This window comes from Coccinella septempunctata, chromosome 8 (assembly GCF_907165205.1).
Source record: "Coccinella septempunctata chromosome 8, icCocSept1.1, whole genome shotgun sequence".
NCBI classification, from domain to species: Eukaryota; Metazoa; Arthropoda; class Insecta; order Coleoptera; family Coccinellidae; genus Coccinella; species Coccinella septempunctata.
In genome coordinates this window covers 27928150-27947609 of record NC_058196.1, presented here as the reverse complement: position 1 = coordinate 27947609, position 19460 = coordinate 27928150, and the positions used below count along the sequence as shown (strand labels likewise).

At 37.1% G+C, this 19460-nt stretch overlaps 1 protein-coding gene across 1 annotated transcript; it reads left to right on the top strand.

The window, feature by feature from the left end:
* The first annotated feature begins 9 nt into the window (after nt 1-9).
* Nucleotides 10-17932, top strand: LOC123319046 (neprilysin-2-like). The gene is made up of 11 exons (XM_044905889.1): nt 10-330; nt 762-895; nt 1485-1746; nt 3959-4187; nt 6508-6669; nt 6737-6951; nt 8174-8329; nt 10027-10267; nt 12053-12221; nt 15482-15723; nt 17534-17932. The coding sequence occupies exons 1-11, from the start codon at nt 305-307 to the stop codon at nt 17846-17848; spliced, it is 2151 nt and encodes a 716-aa protein (XP_044761824.1). The 5' UTR covers nt 10-304; the 3' UTR covers nt 17849-17932.
* Nucleotides 17933-19460: the final 1528 nt, after the last annotated feature.

Here is a 19460-nt window from a genome sequence, read left to right as displayed (position 1 = left end):
TTCGCATAACTTACCAACAACATGCACGACAATGACCATTAGAGGAACCACCCACTCAACGTTTGGCATTCAAAAATACTCGACGTTGAATAACACCTTGCTGGATGAATGGCACCGTCAAATGAGTACTTAATAAAGGTTTTTATTAGTGCGGTCACTAATTAGGGTATCTCTTAATAACCGATCCATCATTGAATTAGTTGCAACTATTGTATCATACGTTTCGTGACTTTCATGAGCGTTCGTCTATTATATTTGTTCTGTGACTTGTGGTTAGATATTGATGTAATCCATTTCGGCTAGCATGGGTAAAAAAAGTGAGGAAAAATCGTGAGTATATATATTGATTCTATTGTTTTTTTATATCAGAGCTGAAATCTCCGCACTATTCACTGCTTGAATAGGTTTACATTCTTTAAAATTTTTGCCATTTTACATTTATTTCAAATTGCAATCATTTCAACCACTAATTGCCAAATATGCAAATAATTCATTTATTAAAATTTCACAGAAAAATATTTATTCAACACGTTTTTTACTGTGTAACTTCAATACATGAATTTCATTTGCACTCTCTTCTGCATCGTTGTTTTGTTACTTATCTTATATAGAGTTTCCTTTTATTTTATTGTTTTCTGAATTGTAGCAATTGGTTTCTTTGACATTTCCTATATAAATGTACTTTTCCTAGGGGATGAATAAAATTATTTCTTATCATAAAAAAAATAAATGAATAATTTCAATATTTATTTGCATTTCAGAGATCTCAAAGAACGAAAAAATTTATATGAGAAATTGTGGATGCCAAGATCAAAATTGGAGAAGCGTCTTATTCTTTTAGCAGTTGTTTTTGTAACAATATTCCTCGTCGTTCTTCTATTGTACATCATTTTGAGTAAGTACTTACTAAATTTGAAATTTGTCGTGCTCAACTTCATCCAGTGAAAACGCTCATTGAGAAATATAAAATATAACAAAATCCGGTATCAATTTCAACTTCAAAATGTTAAAATTAAAAAATTAGCATAGTTTCACTAATACAAATTTTGAAAAATGAAAACAAATTTATTTTTGATATTCTTATTGTGAGAAGAGTAAGCTAAACAATTTTTAGTTTTCCATAAACTTTTTGTAGAAGTTGGTGTCTTATTTCTTTTGTGATAAATCTACCCAGCATAATGGTTGAAATTGTTCATTCGATTAATTTTTTAATTTTTTTCGAAATTTTTTTTGCTGAGTTATTTGAACATAAAAGTAAATTCAATATTTCCAATATTTTTTATTCTAACTGATGTAATGGTTTTTTCTTCCATTAATTCCTTTATATTCGTGAATTCTTGCACCTCAAGACTCGGAATTCAAGATAGGAGACTATTTTTCCGCAACTCCTATCATTGAGGTCAACCCGAACATGAAAACATGTCCAGTATTACCTAAAACTCGAGTTGTGTACTCCCAAAGTATCTGAGTTATTTCTCTTTCAGGAAAACCGGAAATATGCACCAGTTCAACCTGCCTGGAGAGCTCTATGAATTTGCTCAATCAAATCGACGCTGGCTTGGATCCGTGCCGCGACTTCTATAAATTCTCCTGCGGAAATTTCCTGAAAAACACAAACCTGGAGAGGGAGCATTTCCGCACTGCACCGGATATTATGAGGGAGGAGATCCAATCGAGGATTAAGAACATGCTGGAGCAGGCTGATCTATCGGACGAGCCTCTAGGTCAAGCGAAAAAATTTTATAGGTAATTTTGATGTTTCTACTGTCCACTTATTATATTGGAAAAGAATTGCTTCGAGCGGAAGAGGAATTTAACGTTACCCACATTAGCGACTATCCCTTCTCTTTACAGTAATCATATGATTGAAAAAATGCAGGAAAATCGACAATAAGTTTTTGAATATGGCCAAAGCAGAAAATTGGGTACAAGAAATACCTAGGCATAAGAACATACTTCTCCAAAACCAAGATAAAAAAATTCATGTTGAAATTATTCAATTAATTAAGCGGATTATCCTCTGTTATTATAGATTTCTTTGTTCGTCACAAATACATAACATAAATGACCTTTTTGGAGCGAATATAGATCATGTAAATATTTGTTCCTTATTAGCTCTTTCGCTGATACCTTTGAGAAATAGAAAAATGCTGTTATAAAAAATTGAGAAATACCTTATATTTTCGCTCAGCATATATTCAAAACTCATTTTCGTAATATTCCTAATGCAAAGTGAAAGGAATATGAATATTGACCTCAAATTCTGGATTTTAAAGAAACAACGTTAGTATCATTCATTGTTGACAAGGAAATATTTTAACAAATCATATATTAATTCGATGAGGTATTTGAGGAAATTCATTTATGTCCAAGGACCAAAGAATTATTTCCCAATATGTCGCTCATACAATCATGTTACCTCCATGATCTCAAAATGATACATCGCAAATATAGAAGAAATTCTCAATCATTAATCTGGGGAAAAAGAAATACATAATGTTTTTTTTTTGGTGTAGCAGGGGGAAAATCTGCAAGACAGACGAACCACCCTCCTGAGGGGGAACAGTGTGGGGTTTCTCACTCTCCTGAGCTCGAGACCCACTAAAAACCCTCAACTGCTTCTTGAATTTTGGTTCCGGGCATTTGCCTATAAACCGTTCTCTTGGTCGGTTTTCTTCTCGCACACTATCGTGCTGGGATTTATGTGTTTATCCTCTATTGGATTAACACTTTATTGAATTTTTCAATAAGTTTCTGTTGTTATTTTAATCTCTTTTTAATTGATCTCTTGGTCTCCTTCGGTAAATTCGCATTCTCCTTTTGTCTTCCTCTGGGTCGTAATCCACTAGTCTCCTGAGTTCTTGATTCGGATGGTTTTTCGCTGTTTCGAATAATTTCTCTGCTTTTCTGTTCATGAATTCCGTTATGGTTTCCCATTCCAGGTCCTTATAAATCTGTCTATTCCTGACAAACCAAGGTGCATCTATTGCACATCGTAGCAGCTTGTTTTCAGTGGCCTGAATTCTTTTGATAAGGCTCTTTGCCGCGAAACCCCAGGCAACTCTGATCCATAAGTCAGTTGAGGCCTAGCAACGGCTCTGATTATCTTCAATTTTGTCTCTTTCGACATGTGGCTTCTTCTTCCTATCAGAGGATAGAGTCTATTCATCGCTGCTTTCGTTTTGTCGATTGCTTGTTCGATATGACTTTTCCAAGTAAGTCCTTTGTCAAGCGTTATTCCTAAATATTTGGCTTCATTTTTCCAGTCGATTTCTTCGCCGTCAACATCCAGTTTCGTTGTGGGTCGCATTCTTTTCTTCTGTAGTAATATTGCTTGGCTCTTTTGTCCATTGAGCTTGATTTTCCAGATAGATGGCTACAGAGATGGATATCTCTTAAAGTACCTATCGAACGATTTCAAGTCAGGGGCGCACCCACGGGGGCGGTACTGGTTGTAATTATACCCCCCCTTCCAAGAACTAAATCAATAAAACCCCTTCACTACTTTCGCTCATCCTGTTCTCTTCATGATGTTAAAACGAAACAATTAAGAACAATTTCTAAATAATTCACCAGGGATCATAAAACTCTCATATAATATTGTTCTCTCCATAATCTCGAAATGATACATCACAAATATGGCACAAATATATCTTTTAAAATCGCGTTTCCTGCGTGGTCTCAAAATGATACATAGCAAATAAGGAACATATTTCTAACTGTGTCTCCTCGGCACCTTAAAGGTGCAACAACGAACGTAGAAAATGTGGAAATGATCGAGAAACAAAACGGGCTAATCCCAAATGTATCAGACAAGTAATAGACACCGAAAAATATAAGTTATGAACTCCCTTGCCCTTTTCAACAACTCTGGGTACTAGAAATCTTCCGTCTGATCCATCTCCTCTAAAAAAAAGTCGACTTATCCTGTTAACAATGTCGCATTAATCCGTTTCAGGGCCTGCATGAACGAATCAGCCCTCGAGACGGACGGATTGAAGTGGATGAAACAAATTTTCAGAAGGATGGGCGGATGGCCGATACTCGAGGGCGACAACTGGAACGAGCAGGAGTTTGATTGGCAGCAGGCCGTGCACAAGCTCAGACGGATGGGCGTCAATTTCGAATTTTTCATTGATGTGTCTGTGGAGCGGGATAAAAAAGACCCGACCAAATACGTTTTACAAGTGAGTGAAAATTTTAATCCGAGACCCTGCCGCCATAAACGGTACGGGGTTATCTCCTTCCTGTTTTCTCTAGCGTAACGTTCATTTCGGGATTTTATCTCTCGGAAAAAACAACTTTGAATTCGTCCCGGAGCTGTTTCGATGAATTCACGTGATGTTTTCATTGAGTTACACCCGTTTCGTTTTTAATTCCGCGGAAAACGTATTCGGGCACGAGAAAGTTCTGGGGCTTTAGATTGCTTCGGTGAGGGAATGGTGCTCGATCAGTTAGGACGGGCCGAGATGACTCGGGATAGAGTTGTTGGCCGACGGAATCGAATCCTATAGGGAAAGGTCCGATTCTTGACAAGGGGTGAGGGATGCCGAAGGAAATTCATTATTGGAACTGGTTATTAGGTGAAAGTTTATTTTCTTACTTTTAACAGGTGTTCGCTCTCTCGAATTCTGCCAAAAGAACCCTGTTTGATGTGAATTGTAAGCAGAAATGTTGTGAATTACAGTTTCAACCTTGATTGGTCACTGCATAAAAACAGTACAGCGTTGCTGCCCTTGAAATGCTAAACTCAATCTATCTAAACAGACCGTATACGTCCCGCTGAACTTCTTAGTTACTGTATATACAGTACAAACTGTATTTGATGCATAGCCACAGTATAGCGTCCGTAGCTTGGTGGTTAGAAGCGTCGGCTCATAATTTCTCAACCACAAGGTACCGAGTTCGATCCCGGGCTAGAGAAGGAATTTTCTAGTCCATGCGGGTACGGACCAACATTCACTGTTGGGTTCAAATCGACAGTGCTGTGTCTAAGGTAGCGTGAAGACACAGTAACAAAGCCTACACAGAACACAACTGATTCTCCGAACTCGTACAAGCTTACGGAGCTTCTGAGGGGTACCACTTCATATATGAATATAGTTCAGCGTTGCTGCACTTAGAATACAGCGATGATTCTATAGTCTGTACAAAAATGTACAGCAATGCACTTCAAATGATAAAGAAACTGCCTCGCAATAACGGATCCCATATTCTGTTTGTATAATAATCCAAAAAAAAATTCATTTGATCAAACAAAACTTTTATTCATTGAATAAGTTGAACAGATTCTTGGGGTCGAAAAAAACACTTTTTTCCTTAACCATTTTTCCCGAATCAGCTCGGTTTACAAAATACAGGCTGTTGAAGAACCATAAAAAAATGTTATTTCCAGTTCTATTGCACAAACAGTTTTATCGAATGAAATGAATTTCGGAATATAGTTTTTCATTCATTTGATGAATCTTTTTCGAACACAAGAGCATCTACGTCTTCCAGTTTTCTCATTATGACCATTAGGTACCACAAAAATACCAAAAATTCAAATAACTCAAGTCTTGAAACTAAGTTGGACGCTATCTGATGAATATCTGAATGTTTTGTAAAATTAAACTGTTCCTCATATTTTCTCATATAATGCGGTGTTTTCGAGTAATTTGATGTTCAAAAACCAAAAAGTATCGGTGAAATTTGAAAAATTGGCTACTTTAGCTGAGTACAACTCTGTTTGAAAGATCCACAGATCTGTAGTGTCACAGATTAAGCAAGTTATTCTAAAGGTACTTTCGCACAGCACATTATGAAAACTTATAATGGCTATATCTTTTTATCAGGCCCGAATTGGAAAAAATGGTATGAGAAAAAAGTGTTTTTTTTTAGAATAACGTACTGTAACGTTAGTACCTACCTACCCTCGACGCTGCAATGCTGAAACTATACAGTAACTGTATATCAAAGACTCCATTCTTTAAATGCAGTATTATCGATACAGAAACTGTAAGGTTCCAGTGCAACAATTTCTTCAAGTGTTTCCACTTAAAGGTTTTCGTAAGACCAATGTTAACTGAGATAGCTATTGAATGAAATATAAACAATCACCCGGTACAGAATTAAATTGACGTTACTTCCTAACCTTATTGACTTATTTAGCTCTTCAACACTTATATTTATTCTAAAGCGACCTCTGTCGGACTGGGAACCACGAAGGTTGTTGCCCCGAGCCTTCTCACTCTTGTACAACCATTATATATGGCCAAACAAAGTCTGAAATCATCACTGAAGTTTATGAATTTTTCAAGGTCGTTCTCCGTTCTCTGCACGAAGCCAGTCGATCACTTCGGTGCCTAATTCATTAATACTGGGTGTTCTGTTTCTTACCTCCGTATAGTTTGCATGTGTTGATTCCATTGAGCAGTCTATATCCAAGATGATGGTTTCAGAGGCAATATTATGAAAGAATAAATGAATAATAAATCTGCATATTCTGATTATTATTGATTGTTGTAGCTCAGTGATCCCTATAAAACTCATAACCAGCCAATAGACGCTGACATCCAACGTACCTACCTACGGTACATGGAGGAAGTAGCAGTCTACTTCGGTTCCAGCCTTGTTAATGCTAGGATTGAACAGAAAGATGTCTTGGAATTCACGAAGAAACTAGCAGAGGTCAGTACATTATTTTCCCGAACCCTTTTCAGGGGAACCTTGAATTTTTATCTCCATTTCATTCCAGATTTCCAACAACGGCATGAGAAACAATATGACCAACCTGTATAATCTGTATGTGCTGTCAGAACTGATATACGACTTCAGGAGTATCAACTGGTACGAATACATAAATGGTATCTTATCACCGGGTGCCAAGTTTGGCTACGATGACCAGATTCTGGTGCCAGATCCTTTCTATCTGAGGGAGTTGGAGCATTTGATGCTGAATACAAGTAAACGGTGAGATGTTTGAGTTGAATTTAATTAATTTTAATGATATATAAGTCTACTACGTTGTTTTAACACTGTCATACGTTCAACCATGATGGCTACGAAGAGAAAATCATCATACAAATGATTCTCCCATGTTCCCTGAGATAAAGAGTAACATTCGAAGGGTCAGCAGAGTGGCTTGGCGTACGAAACTATTGTAGAGCTCGGGCAGCCGCCAATATCTCGGGGCTATTAATTATGAAACAATTTGGCAGAAACTCCCGATCTCGGATTGAACGACGCACAAGCCAAGATTACATTATGCAATCCCACAACTGATACTTCAGAAAGACCCTAGTTTCTCCTTGGCCTGCTCACGATCCCATAACTGTAAACGTGGCTGTGCAGCTAGCAGGTCCGGCCGGCGAACTATAAACAAACTATTTCGGGCTCTGATCGATATGTTTAGATATTCCGATATTTCCGCAATATCCGCCATCGGGTTTGCATCGCTCGTATCTTCTCTATATTCATTCCACCATCTCGAGCTTTTCGTTGCTCGATAGACTCTCGTCAATAATTTACAAGAGCGACTTTTTTGAGTGAGATATGGCAACAAATTGAATAGGGCCCTTCCGATTGCGGATTTCTTACTTTTCGAGCAAAACGGCAAGAAATTCACTCCCTCATATTTGCTTCTGCTGATTTTCTTCTCTTACTCTTGTAGTGGATTTATTGCGTTATTCTGTTCCAGTCGTTTGTAGATATGAGGGGTTTGTTGTTTATTGATGATAATTTTATTCAAGTTTTTATTGCTTAGTTACTTCCTTGTTTTTAACAACAGAAACATAAGTATTAACTGATGATTATCATCTGATCTATTTACTTATAATGTAATCGCATGCCTGGAGTCATAAACACGAAAAATACGAAGTAGTTAAAAAAGGTAAAATGTATTAATAATATAATTAGGTTAGGAACTAAGCAACAAAACTGAAATGACATTATTATCTAATTTATTATTCAACAGAGTGAATAATGCCTGCAGGCATTATTTTATTATTAATTGCAGTAAGCAATTAAGCAAAAAAGAATTAAAGAGAAGACAACAGTGTAGGTACTTAATGTCTAAATGCATAACAATAAAAAATGCTCAGTAATTAGTAAACTACATGAATGAAATCACAAATGATTAAAGTGAATATTGAAAGAATCTTTAAACATCCTTCATTCTTAAATTAAATTTCAGAGTTCTGGCAAATTTTGTGGCTTGGCATACGCTACAGTACTTCATCAAATTCATGCCGAGTGATTTGGTGAATAAAGCCCATGAATATATGGAATCTCTGACTGCTGTTTCAAGAAGGCCAAGGTGGCAGATGTGCGTTGAATCTGTGAAAGAAAAGTGAGTGGTCCATCAATATTTGGTACATATTTTTTTGAATCTCATTTCTCAAGATATAAAGTGTAGGCATATCACTCTATTTTTTCTGTTTATAAATTATTATTATTTGATATGAATTATTGAGTTTATAGTCCTCATTTGAATTTTATTATCATTTATTTTTTCTTAATGAAATTATAGTGTCTTGCAACAAGTTACTTGAAATTCTAGCGTTGCTTTTTATATTACGTTGTATACAGGGTTTATTTGAAGGTAAGGCTTTTTTTCAACAGGAGGTAGAACTGCTCAAAATGAAGAGTTTCACCAAAAATCAAAACTTTCAAAATGACAAAGTTGAAAAAAAATTGTAAATGATTACTGAAATAGATCCTAATACAACTCTAGACCGTTTGTTAGCTGAATTATCGCAAAACAGTGGGAAAAAACTTATCTCCTGGTTCGACCATGTGGTTTCGTTTAGGATATTGCCCTGTTCGATATTTACGTGGTAATGAAAATGGAAACTTAGGATTGCCGAATTGTTCTCATTATTTTTTAGTAACTTACACGATTTTATGAAATGGCTCATTTCAATACCAACTGACAGTAGAGACTCAGGACACAAGTGTAAAAAATAGAATAATGCTTCAAAATCTCACCAATAAAATTCGTCTGAATTATTCACGAATTTTTTCACAATGAGCATCACAATCTTCTAGTTCGAACATTCCAACAATCGTCGTGATAATGGGATGAAATGGGAAAACATCATAGCACTTTTTCAACATAACTAACATAAGCACTTTCAAGAAACTGCCTCGATTTTCTACATTTTTTTTTTCGCCCTAAATTGCACGATACAACAATTATGATTCTCTCCAAAGTGACCTGATGCATCTAATCCGATGAACTTGGTACTGAACCATCTTGGATATTTTATATAAACAATTTTTAGTTAAATGACTTACTTTGATGAGTTCTATCTTCTGTCGAAAAAAGCCTCACCTTTGAAAACACCCTGTATTTGGAATTAAAATCTGCATTTTTCAATACTTCCAGTACAGCATGGAACTGCGAATGTTTGCAGAAGCAATAGCCTACGTGAAAACCGTGTAAAGTACAATCGTCCCTGGTCCCCGGGGGGAAACATATGTTTCTTTGACAAAGAAACATCCACTGTATTCGGTTAATTAAAATTATCGATCGAAGTGTTTACTTATCCGTATGGTTCGAAGTATGCGTAGAGCCTCTGCGGTCGGATGCGAATCATCCGTTGGGATGCAATTAAAAAATTTCGTTGCCAACGTAGTTTTATGGGATTTCATCGACTTGGCGTTGTTGCCTCTTTAGATAAGTAAATAGTACATTTCTGGATATCATGTGGTCCTACGAACATTTAGAAGTGCAACACAAATGATAGGACCAAATTTTACACTGCCATTCTCCACTTGTCAATTGTCAAAATGTCAATTGTCAAATTGTTGTTCGGTAAATTGTGAATTTAAATGATTTTGTACTTACTACCAGTACTAAAAATAACTTTACACCTGAAACTGTGAAAACCCAAACTGATGGGTAGACAAAACTTCCGATCTAATGATTTAAAACATGATTCTATACTCTCAATACCCTCCATTCTTCTTATACATTGAAAAATAACAATGTCCACTATCCCTCACTGTCCGTTGCACTCCTAATGCAACTAAATGAATTTTCAGAATGGGTCCTGTCATATCGTCGGCTTATATCGAACAATACTTCGACGAAGAAACGAGACGGGATGTTACCGATATGGTCCATAACATAAAGGACCAATATAAAGAGATCCTGAGCGGTCTCGACTGGATTGACGATGTGTCCAGGAAGGTTATTTTGGAGAAACTACTGGATAGCGCCGTCGACATCGTTTCTTACGAGGATCTCAGTTCATTGAATCAGCTTTGTACGTCCTTCGGTGAAGTGAGTATAAGTGAATGATTCAGTGAAAGAATGGTTACCAATTTGTACTTTGTGCAGTTTTTGAACGCATAGCTATTTCAGAAGCGTTTCAGATTAAGATATGTGGTTGATTACATGTTGAAAAGTATATAATCTCGTAATCTGACAATTTAAGCGTGCCACAAATGTGTGGGAGTGCGCCAAACTTGCAAAAAAAAATCACGTGTACATTCTTGAGCGCGGTGACTTCTTTTTAAATCTAAAGCTAATGATTCAAGAATAACGGAAAAAATATAATCTGACAGTTTCAGCAAGCCGAAACAATAAAAATTGGCCACAAAGTTCACAAAACTGAGTTTTTTCGAATCATCTCCTCTCCTGGGCTTCAGATTGTTTTCGCAGTCATTATAAAAGTTGTAGAGCATAAAATTTTCTACGAATTTTGTCCAGAGCAATTTTTTCTATGTTTGAACGTTTTCGAGATATATGGCGATGAATGTAGATAAGATTGGGGATCTACATTGACCTTGGCCTTTCGCATGTGTGGCTAAGCTCCTCGCCTTTATCACCCTCTAGCTCGAAAACGATTAAGGGTATGAAAAATTGCTTCAGACAAAAGTTGTATAGAATTTTATTATCTACAACTTTCATAATGAATACAGAAACAATTAGAGGTGCAGGAAAGGAGATATTAAAAAAAATTGTTATCATCTTCAAACTGATAGATTAAGAAAGCCCCCTTGATTAGTGTCAGATTAATTCGAGTATGTACAAGTAGCGATTTTTTTGCATTTTCAAAGGACCGCTGTGACCTTGCGTCACGTTCGAATTATCAGTCTCTTGAAAAGTAGCTTCCTTAGGGTCCAATTAACATATTCTCTAAAAATCTGACACTTCAGAAATATTTTTTCATTTTCAACTCTTCTTTACGTCCAGCCCCACCACGCAAACTGTCAGATTAGGATGATTTATTATCAGAGACACGAAGGGCATATACAGTATCTTAATCTGACACGCTAAAATATGTTCACCTGACGATTTGTTTTACAGCTTTGAAAACCTGCGGACGCTTTCCCCACCGCTGAAAGTGCATACACATCATAGAATCTTTTTTCTTTCTACCATCTAATCTTCAAAATCCACTAGGTCTCCACGACGCTCATGTAAATCCCAATTTAGTATCGTGGGCTATAACCTAACCTTAGCTAACCTAACCTTAACTAACCTAAGCATATCTAACCATTTTTGGAAGAAATACTCAAGAACATTTCCACTTGTGCTGTTTAAAATTGAAATTGACTTGAAACATTTTTGATTCTCATTTGACATCAATATTTCTCGATTTCCAACCCATAATGCAGTGCTCGGTTTATATTCCATCAATTCATCTTAGATAGAAATATGCGTTGATAATAAAGGAGAACAAATATTGATCTTGATGAGATAGACGAAGATGGCTGTCTATGAAGTCTGCGACGAACGAGGAAGGTCGTAAAATTTTATGGGATTTTTATGGCCGGTTGCTGTTGAGGTTAGCCAGTGAGTACGCGCCTTATGATGGCTGTAAATCAACAAGCCATTGTTTTTCTAGTAGGCGGTGTTGCCAAATGGTAAACTAGAAACGAAGCGATTCAAATTTTGAAACCTCATATTTGTAGAATGATTTCGAATAGTTTCCGCGGTGCATTTGAAAAATTCATGAATGAAACTCATAATTATTCAGTTTAAACTTGCATATGCTGTGTAACCGAAATTGAGGAGAATTCCCCATTCTCGCCTAAACCTAAATCGACGTCTTATTCCCAGGTGAAAATCTACGAGGACAATCTCCTTTTGTCAGTGATGAACCTGGACCAATTCGGATTGGATGCCGAATTCCGCAAGCTTAGTCGGCGGGTTCGCACGAACTGGCTGGAGGATCCAGACTTCGTCACAGGACTCAATATCGCACTTTCACCCTTCGATAACATTCTTGGTAAGTGTTGGAATTTGGGGTCGTGAACCCTCGCGCCGTTGAGCCGAATTCCGTAAGAAGATTTCGGAAGCGGGGGTAATTAGTTGTTCGTTTCGGTCGTAAATAAATTAGAGTTACAGGGTGGGTCTATCAGCCTGCTCAGCCTGCTCATCCTGTTCAACTGTGGAATGGAAAATTATTCACCACATTGAGACGTAAAAGGTTTTACAATCAAATCACCTTAACCAGCTATCATAGTTGCACCCATAAAAACAAATTTCTATCCAAACGCACACTGTGCCACCACCGAAAAGATATGTTGATATCAAGACATGTTCATTATACACATTAGAATAATATTCACGTCCTTATCGGTTATGGAAACAATGAAGGATAATGGAAATAGGACAGCCTTTTTAATCAAGCGACGTTTCGTCTGTATATTCAGACTTTTTCACAGCTAAAAATATGATAAATCAAAAAACAATAAAGGACATCCAACACACAAGAGAGACTCACCCAAAATTAATCGTTGTAGGCTAAACAAATAATCGATGTTTATTGTTTTTCGATTTATTATAATTTTAGCAGTGAATAAGTCTGAATATACAGACGAATAGACGCTTAATTAAAAAGTTGTTTTTGAAACGCTGTCGTACTTCCATTATCCTTCATTGTTTTCACAATACACAGTGCCCATGGATACCTTAAAACCGCCGCTATTCCCAATTTCTGATTGTTTGAACAAAAACTATAGCTTGTCAGATTGGCCTATTGATTCTGATTAGTCGATCTTGAGCAACGGTTGCAGCTCTTGCTCTTCCATCCCATACAGCAATTCCATGCTCTACTTACTACTTACTACACTTTGCTAAAGGGGAGTTGGGGAGCCGACGATTCTAAATTGGGATTTACTCCAGTGTCGTGGTGACCTGGTTGATTTTAAAGATTAGATAGTAGAAAGAAAAACTGTTCTATGATTTATGCAATTTTAGCGGTGGGGAAAGCGTCTGCAAGTTCTCAAAGATGTAAAAAATCACCTTGTACATACTCTAACCCTAGTGTATCAGATTAAGATACTGTATATGCCCTACGTGTCTCTGATAATAAATTCATCTTAATCTGACAGTTTGCGTGGTGGGGCTGGCCGTACGGAAGAGTTGAAAATGGTAAAAATATTTTTTTGAGCGTGTCAGATTTTAAGAGGATGGGTTAATTGGACCCAAAGGAAGTTACATTTCAAGTAGCTGACAATTCAGACTTGATGCAAGGTCACAGCGGTCCTTTGAAAATGCAAAAAAAAAATCGTTACTTGTACATACTCGAGCATGTCAGATTTTCATACAGATGGTTGATCTCGGTGTTGCAGACGTGTTGACCCATTAATCTGACAAAAATCGGGGGGTTTTCTTAATCTGACAGTTTGAAAATGATATCAAGGCTTTTTTAAGGATATTTCCCTTCATGTACCTCTGATCGTTTCTGTATTCATTATGAAAGATGTAGATAATAAAATTCTATACAACTTTTGTCTGAAGCAATTTTTCTTGCCCGTTTTTGAGCTAGAGGGTATTGAAGGCAAGGAGCTTACCCACACATGCGAAAGGCCAAAGTCATTAAAGAAACCCAGTTTAATGTACATTCATCGGCTTGTATCTCAGAAACTTTCAAACGTAGAAAAAAATTGCTTCGGACAAAATTCGTAGAAAATGTTATGTTCTAAAACTTTTATAATGAATGCAGAAACAATTTAAAGCCTAGGAAAGGAGATAATTCAAAAATAATTATTTTTGTGACCCTTATGGCCAATTTTTACTGTTTCGGCTTGCTGAAACTGTCAGATTATATTTCTTTCGTTATTCTTTAATCATTAGCATCAATTTAAGAAAAAAAACCACCGCGCTCAAGAATGTACACGTCGCGCCAAGTTTGGCGCCCTCCCACACATTTTCGTCAGGCTGTAGGGGAGACTGGGGAGGGTTGATACGTTTTTTGGAATTTTTAATCTGGAAACTGAATTATATGAAGAAGCAGGACTTTTTTTATATTATATAATTCTTCAATTAATCGTTCAACAAAATAAATATAGAAGTCGCAAAACATAAACATCTTATTCTGTACAGAACGTTGAACAGAAAAACATGTAAACTGTCTCAAACCTCCCCACATATGGGAGGATTGATACGATGTACTGGGAGAGTAATCGAGAGGATTATTCAGCTCAGTAGGTAGGTCAGCAATGATTCTGGCTTGCTTTGGTCCTATAGGTGTAGAAAAATCAGGAAATTGTCAGTTAGTCACTTCCACACAAGAAAAGTCGGCCTCGTTAAATACATGGGAATTGTACGGTTTTTAAAAATCCCTTTGATATGTTGGATGGTGAAGACGCCTTCATGTAGGCCTATCCAACTAGCTACGGAATATTTTTTGAAGATTATACATGTATCAGGCCTCCCCACGACAAATGTCTCAAACCTCCCTGAAAGCAATTTTTAAAGTGATTTATGTTTTCATCTTATACCCATATATTTTGAAAAGCGAATAAAACTGTAAATTGAGTAGTTTTATGCATATTTCCCAGTGAAATGTTTGTTTATGCCGAAGAATTAATGCATGATCATAAAACCCTTAGGTAACTTGAGTAAAAACTTACAATTTCTCACATCGAATTCGTTGAATATTTCACAAACAAACTACTGTTAGCCTTACATATTAACGTCACGCAATGCCCTCTGCCAAAGAATAGTGTTCACTAGTATAATACTTTTGAAAACGGCTACAGATCGCGGATATAAGCCTGTATCAAGCCTCCCCATGTATCAAGGCTCCCTAGTCTCCCCTACTAGACAATTCCCCCTATATACATGTCTAATTTTTGGTAGAAGTACTCTACAGGGTAAAAAGTAACTCCCCCTATATTAACCTTCGAGTAAATCCCCAATTTTCCTCTTGGGTTCCTCAACCATTAGGTTTACCATGGAAAAACTCAACTACCTTTCACCTCTCATGGAAGTAGGATGACAAAATTCTCAATTATTCATGGCACGTTGAAGTTGCGTGATTTAAAATAAATCTGTTTATAGCTAGCCTTTGTTCTACAAAAAAGTAACTACCATAAATATGAATTTTGTGCGTTACTTTCACTCAGTATACTCAGCCTGTAAAATGATAAACCAAATTTCAAGTCCATTCGTCCTTATCTGATTATTCATGGTGAGATTGCTCAAAAACCACCAAAAGTATATAGTCAGTGGGAAACATCAATTACCTTTTTTTTTCAGTGGTCCCAGTCGGCATCCTCAACAGCATCTACTACGAGAAGGACCGGCCAAAATACTTGAATTACGGCGCACTTGGCTCTGTCATCGGCAATAAAGTATGGCAAATATTCGCAGCGACGAAACACAAAGAAATGGGGGGAGAGGCCAAGAGCTGGTGGACCCCTGTCACCCTTCTGAATTACGAAGACAGGCTTAAATGTTTGGGCAGACTGTTCGGGAGGACGACCACCCCAGACGACCATGTAAATAATAAATACCGCGTTTGACTGCGGATAATCAGTTCGTTTTTTGCGATAAATCCAAGGCGGCCACGAAAATTGATCGTTGCACTCAAACGGAATTCTGGATTGGTGCCTTTGTTTTCAAGAGTGGCGATATATTCCTTATTTGTAGAAAATACTAGCCTCTTTTCCTTCTCAGGAAAGAGAATTTATAGAATTACATTCATTAAACTTTTCAAAAGAGGGTGTAAGTATACACCATTCGCTTTTATTTTATAGCATTCGGTTGGCCATGGAAATTTGATACATTCCGCTCAGCATATACTCCATTCACATTCATTTTAGCAGTCGGTTGGCCATGAAATAATTTTCTCAAGTTTTTGTAACTAGAACGGAGTAAGGTTGGCACTCATGAAATGTCGTTAATGTCATAACACCGTTGCCACAAGTAACATCAATTTTTATTACGAAAATGTCGAAAGTGATTGAAAAAAGAGACAGGGTTTCAGGAAGTGCTACTTAGAATTCAAGTTCGATCATTCAAAGAGTTATACCCTGATATTCTAAAATCCACAATACGTCAGACGGTAGCGAACATATTCAATGTAAGAGAATTTATATAATGTTTCATCTAAATCTAAACGACTTATATTTCAGCTGAATATTTCCACAATCTGAAAGATTGTGAATGAAGAGGATGACAAAGAATTTCCTTCCATTGGAAGACCCAAAAAAGTGGTGGCATTTGAGAATTTTATGTTTGAGTGAATTAATGCGAAAAGTTTACTACAGGATTTTCGATTAATGTCATCGTAGAATAAGTTCCCGAAAATTGATTTTCCTATTGTTCATTTGACTCGTGGTATACATTGTAAATGTCTTAAGGTACCAATAAATGCCTAATGATTATTATTATATCAATGTTTTAAGATGAACAGCCACAAATACGCGCCAGATGTCCTGCTAATTGTTTATTCATGTAAAATTTTTGTTCAAAGGTGAAGTTCATCTTCACTTGAAACTTCCTTTAATTCCATTCACTTATATTGATACAAGATGATTTTTGTTGAAGAATTTAACATTCTTGTAATTATCTGTTAATTCCTTCGGGAGATACCCATTCCCAACCATTGCATCATATGCATTTCATCTTCGGGTTGATATTTTTAAATCTACAACTGATGTAACGTATTCAAACTTTAGCCAAAGAAGATAACGAACATTAACTCTCCTCAAGCTAGTGCATATTATGATATTATACTGATCTCTTGTATTTTGCATGCATATGGCTATGGTATGCCTTCAATCAGTTTGTATAAACTTCAATTATGTTCGTCACACATTTTCCGAAGAGATTCGACATTGGGATAAAATACGTAATAACAGAAACTTTTACGTAGAACGGGCAACATAGCGTTGATTTAAAACCCAAAAATTATTTGACAAGCGTCATAACCCCACATTTTCGTACTATACAGAGTGAAATGTGTCAAATTTCCATGGCCAACCGACTGCTAAAATAAAAGTGAATGGAGTATAGTATGAAAATATGGGGTTATGACGCTTGTCAAAACATTTTTATATCTTAAACCAGCGCTGTGTTGTCCGTTCTACGTAAAGTCTCAGCAATTACGCTTTTTATCACGATGTCAAATCACTTCGGAAAATATGTGATGAACATAACTGACGTGTTTAAATATTTGAACGAGTCAACGACTGACCCTTTATAGGGTGAATGGTGAATCTTTGACTATAGTACAAATATTTTAACAGTAGATTCTTGAGGTCAAAGGAAACCACATTCTAATATTTTCCTCAACATTTTCCACAGAAACACAACGCTACCCAAGCCTCCGAAGAAGACCTCATGCATTTAGCCGGTGTTAAAGCGTCATATGAAGCTTACAAACATTGGTTGGAGAGGAATGGTAGGGAACCAAATCTGCCAGGGGTAGAACTGCCTCCAGAACAGCTATTTTGGGTGTATTTCGCAAGGCCGTTCTGTGCCAAGTACACCAACTATCTAGATTCTGTAGAGAAAGTGAGAGTCAATGGAATCGTCAGCAATATCGAGGAATTCGTGGAGGATTTCAGTTGTGGCTCTGGGGACAACATGAATTTCGAGAAGAAATGTGATATATTTTGAGATAATCTGTGATTAAAGATGGATGTTGTAAATTAAATTATTCATATTGTACAAATTGATGAATGATATCAGCCTCAAAATCAGTTTATTTTTGTTTATATGTCAGCGACTGTCCAAATTGGGGCAAATATCGACAGTCCAAAGATATATTCATGCATTCTTTTTAATTATTACTGCTCTGTTACCGCTTCAGAAAAGAATCAATTCAGATTAATGCCATCCGCCGATATGAATATCAACAAGTGTTACGATCTGAATTGAAGCACACAATTTTGCCATCGTCAGGACCACTAAATGGAGAACGTTCCACCGAAGAACAGCAGATGCTGACCATGGTTTTGGTCCCATTTGACCTCGTCAGAGGAACTCAGCTCCTTCTCCGTTTGAAATTGATGAAAGACTTCAGTTTATGAATAAAAGGTAAATTGAAAATTTAACGCAATGTCACTTGGGATTCCAAAGTCGACCAGTCCCTGTATTGTTTTAGCAATGACTTGTACCTTAACCAAAAATTTGAATTCCTTCCACTTGGCTGGATGAACACCTTCTCCCCTCATGACCTCAGACAATGTTTCTCAATAAGCGATTAACAGATGACGAAGACGCTGTGTAGCATCAAAGCAATATTCATTACAGAGCGCAAGAAATGCAGAGAACTCCAACAAAGGAATAATTGTTTAATAGCAGCCGACAAAACGCTCCTGACATCATCCCTGCTCCTATTGATCAAAACTTAACGATTCAGCGTGATGAGACTCAAAGCAATTTTCCGGATACATTGGATCTTTAAGCAAATTTCTGGAGATCCACAAAGCTCCCGCCTTCGAAACCGAGAAACCGCCATAAAAACGTTATCCAGCGGTAATCCCCCCACCCCCCTGGGCTGGCGGCGCGCAGTAATGGAAAAAGAACAAGCATTAAGGGCGCGAAATTGAAAATTCATTCGCGCTTATGATATGGCGTTATGTAATAATCCGGAACATCTAACACGACGCTGAACGCCAAGCCTGGAGATATTCAAATCTGCATGTGATGCTGCAGTGTGGATTCATCCGTGACGAATGCGGGGGGGATGTGGCGGAGGGCTGACAGCCTCGGGGGCAGTAACGTAGACGGGGAAATTCTTCAGAAGATTCCTCGGTAAGAATAGGGAGCCCACGTAAAAATTGGAACATTTTTTCCATAAAGAGCCATACCACCCCTGGAAGAACAAAATTTTCTTCAGAATAACAAGCTAAATCTGTGACACTACACATCTCTGATCTCTCAAACAGAGTTGGATTCAGAGTCGTGGAGACCTAGTGGATTTTGAAGATAAGATGGTAGAAAGAAAAGAAGGTTCTATGGTTAATGCACTTTCAGTGGTGGGGAAAGCGTCTGCAGGTGCTCAAAGATGTGAGAAAAAATCGTCAGGTGTACATACTCGAGCGTGTCAGATTATGATACCGTACATGCCCTATGTGTCTTATTTGATAATGAATTCATATTAATCTGACAGTTTGCATGGTGGGGCTAGCCGTACGGAAGAGTTGAAAATGGTAAGAGAAATTGAGCATGTCTGATTTTTAGAGGATATGTTAATGAAGGTACTTTTCAAGAGACAGCGGTCTTT

Bases quoted from the DNA above. Each gene is read 5' to 3' on its own strand.
- LOC123319046 (XM_044905889.1), top strand. From the start codon at position 305: ATGGGTAAAAAAAGTGAGGAAAAATC. The intron at 8,330-10,026 runs GTGAGTGGTCCA...ATGAATTTTCAG, and splicing joins GTTGAATCTGTGAAAGAAAA to AATGGGTCCTGTCATATCGT. The intron at 15,724-17,533 runs GTAAATAATAAA...CATTTTCCACAG, and splicing joins CGACCACCCCAGACGACCAT to AAACACAACGCTACCCAAGC.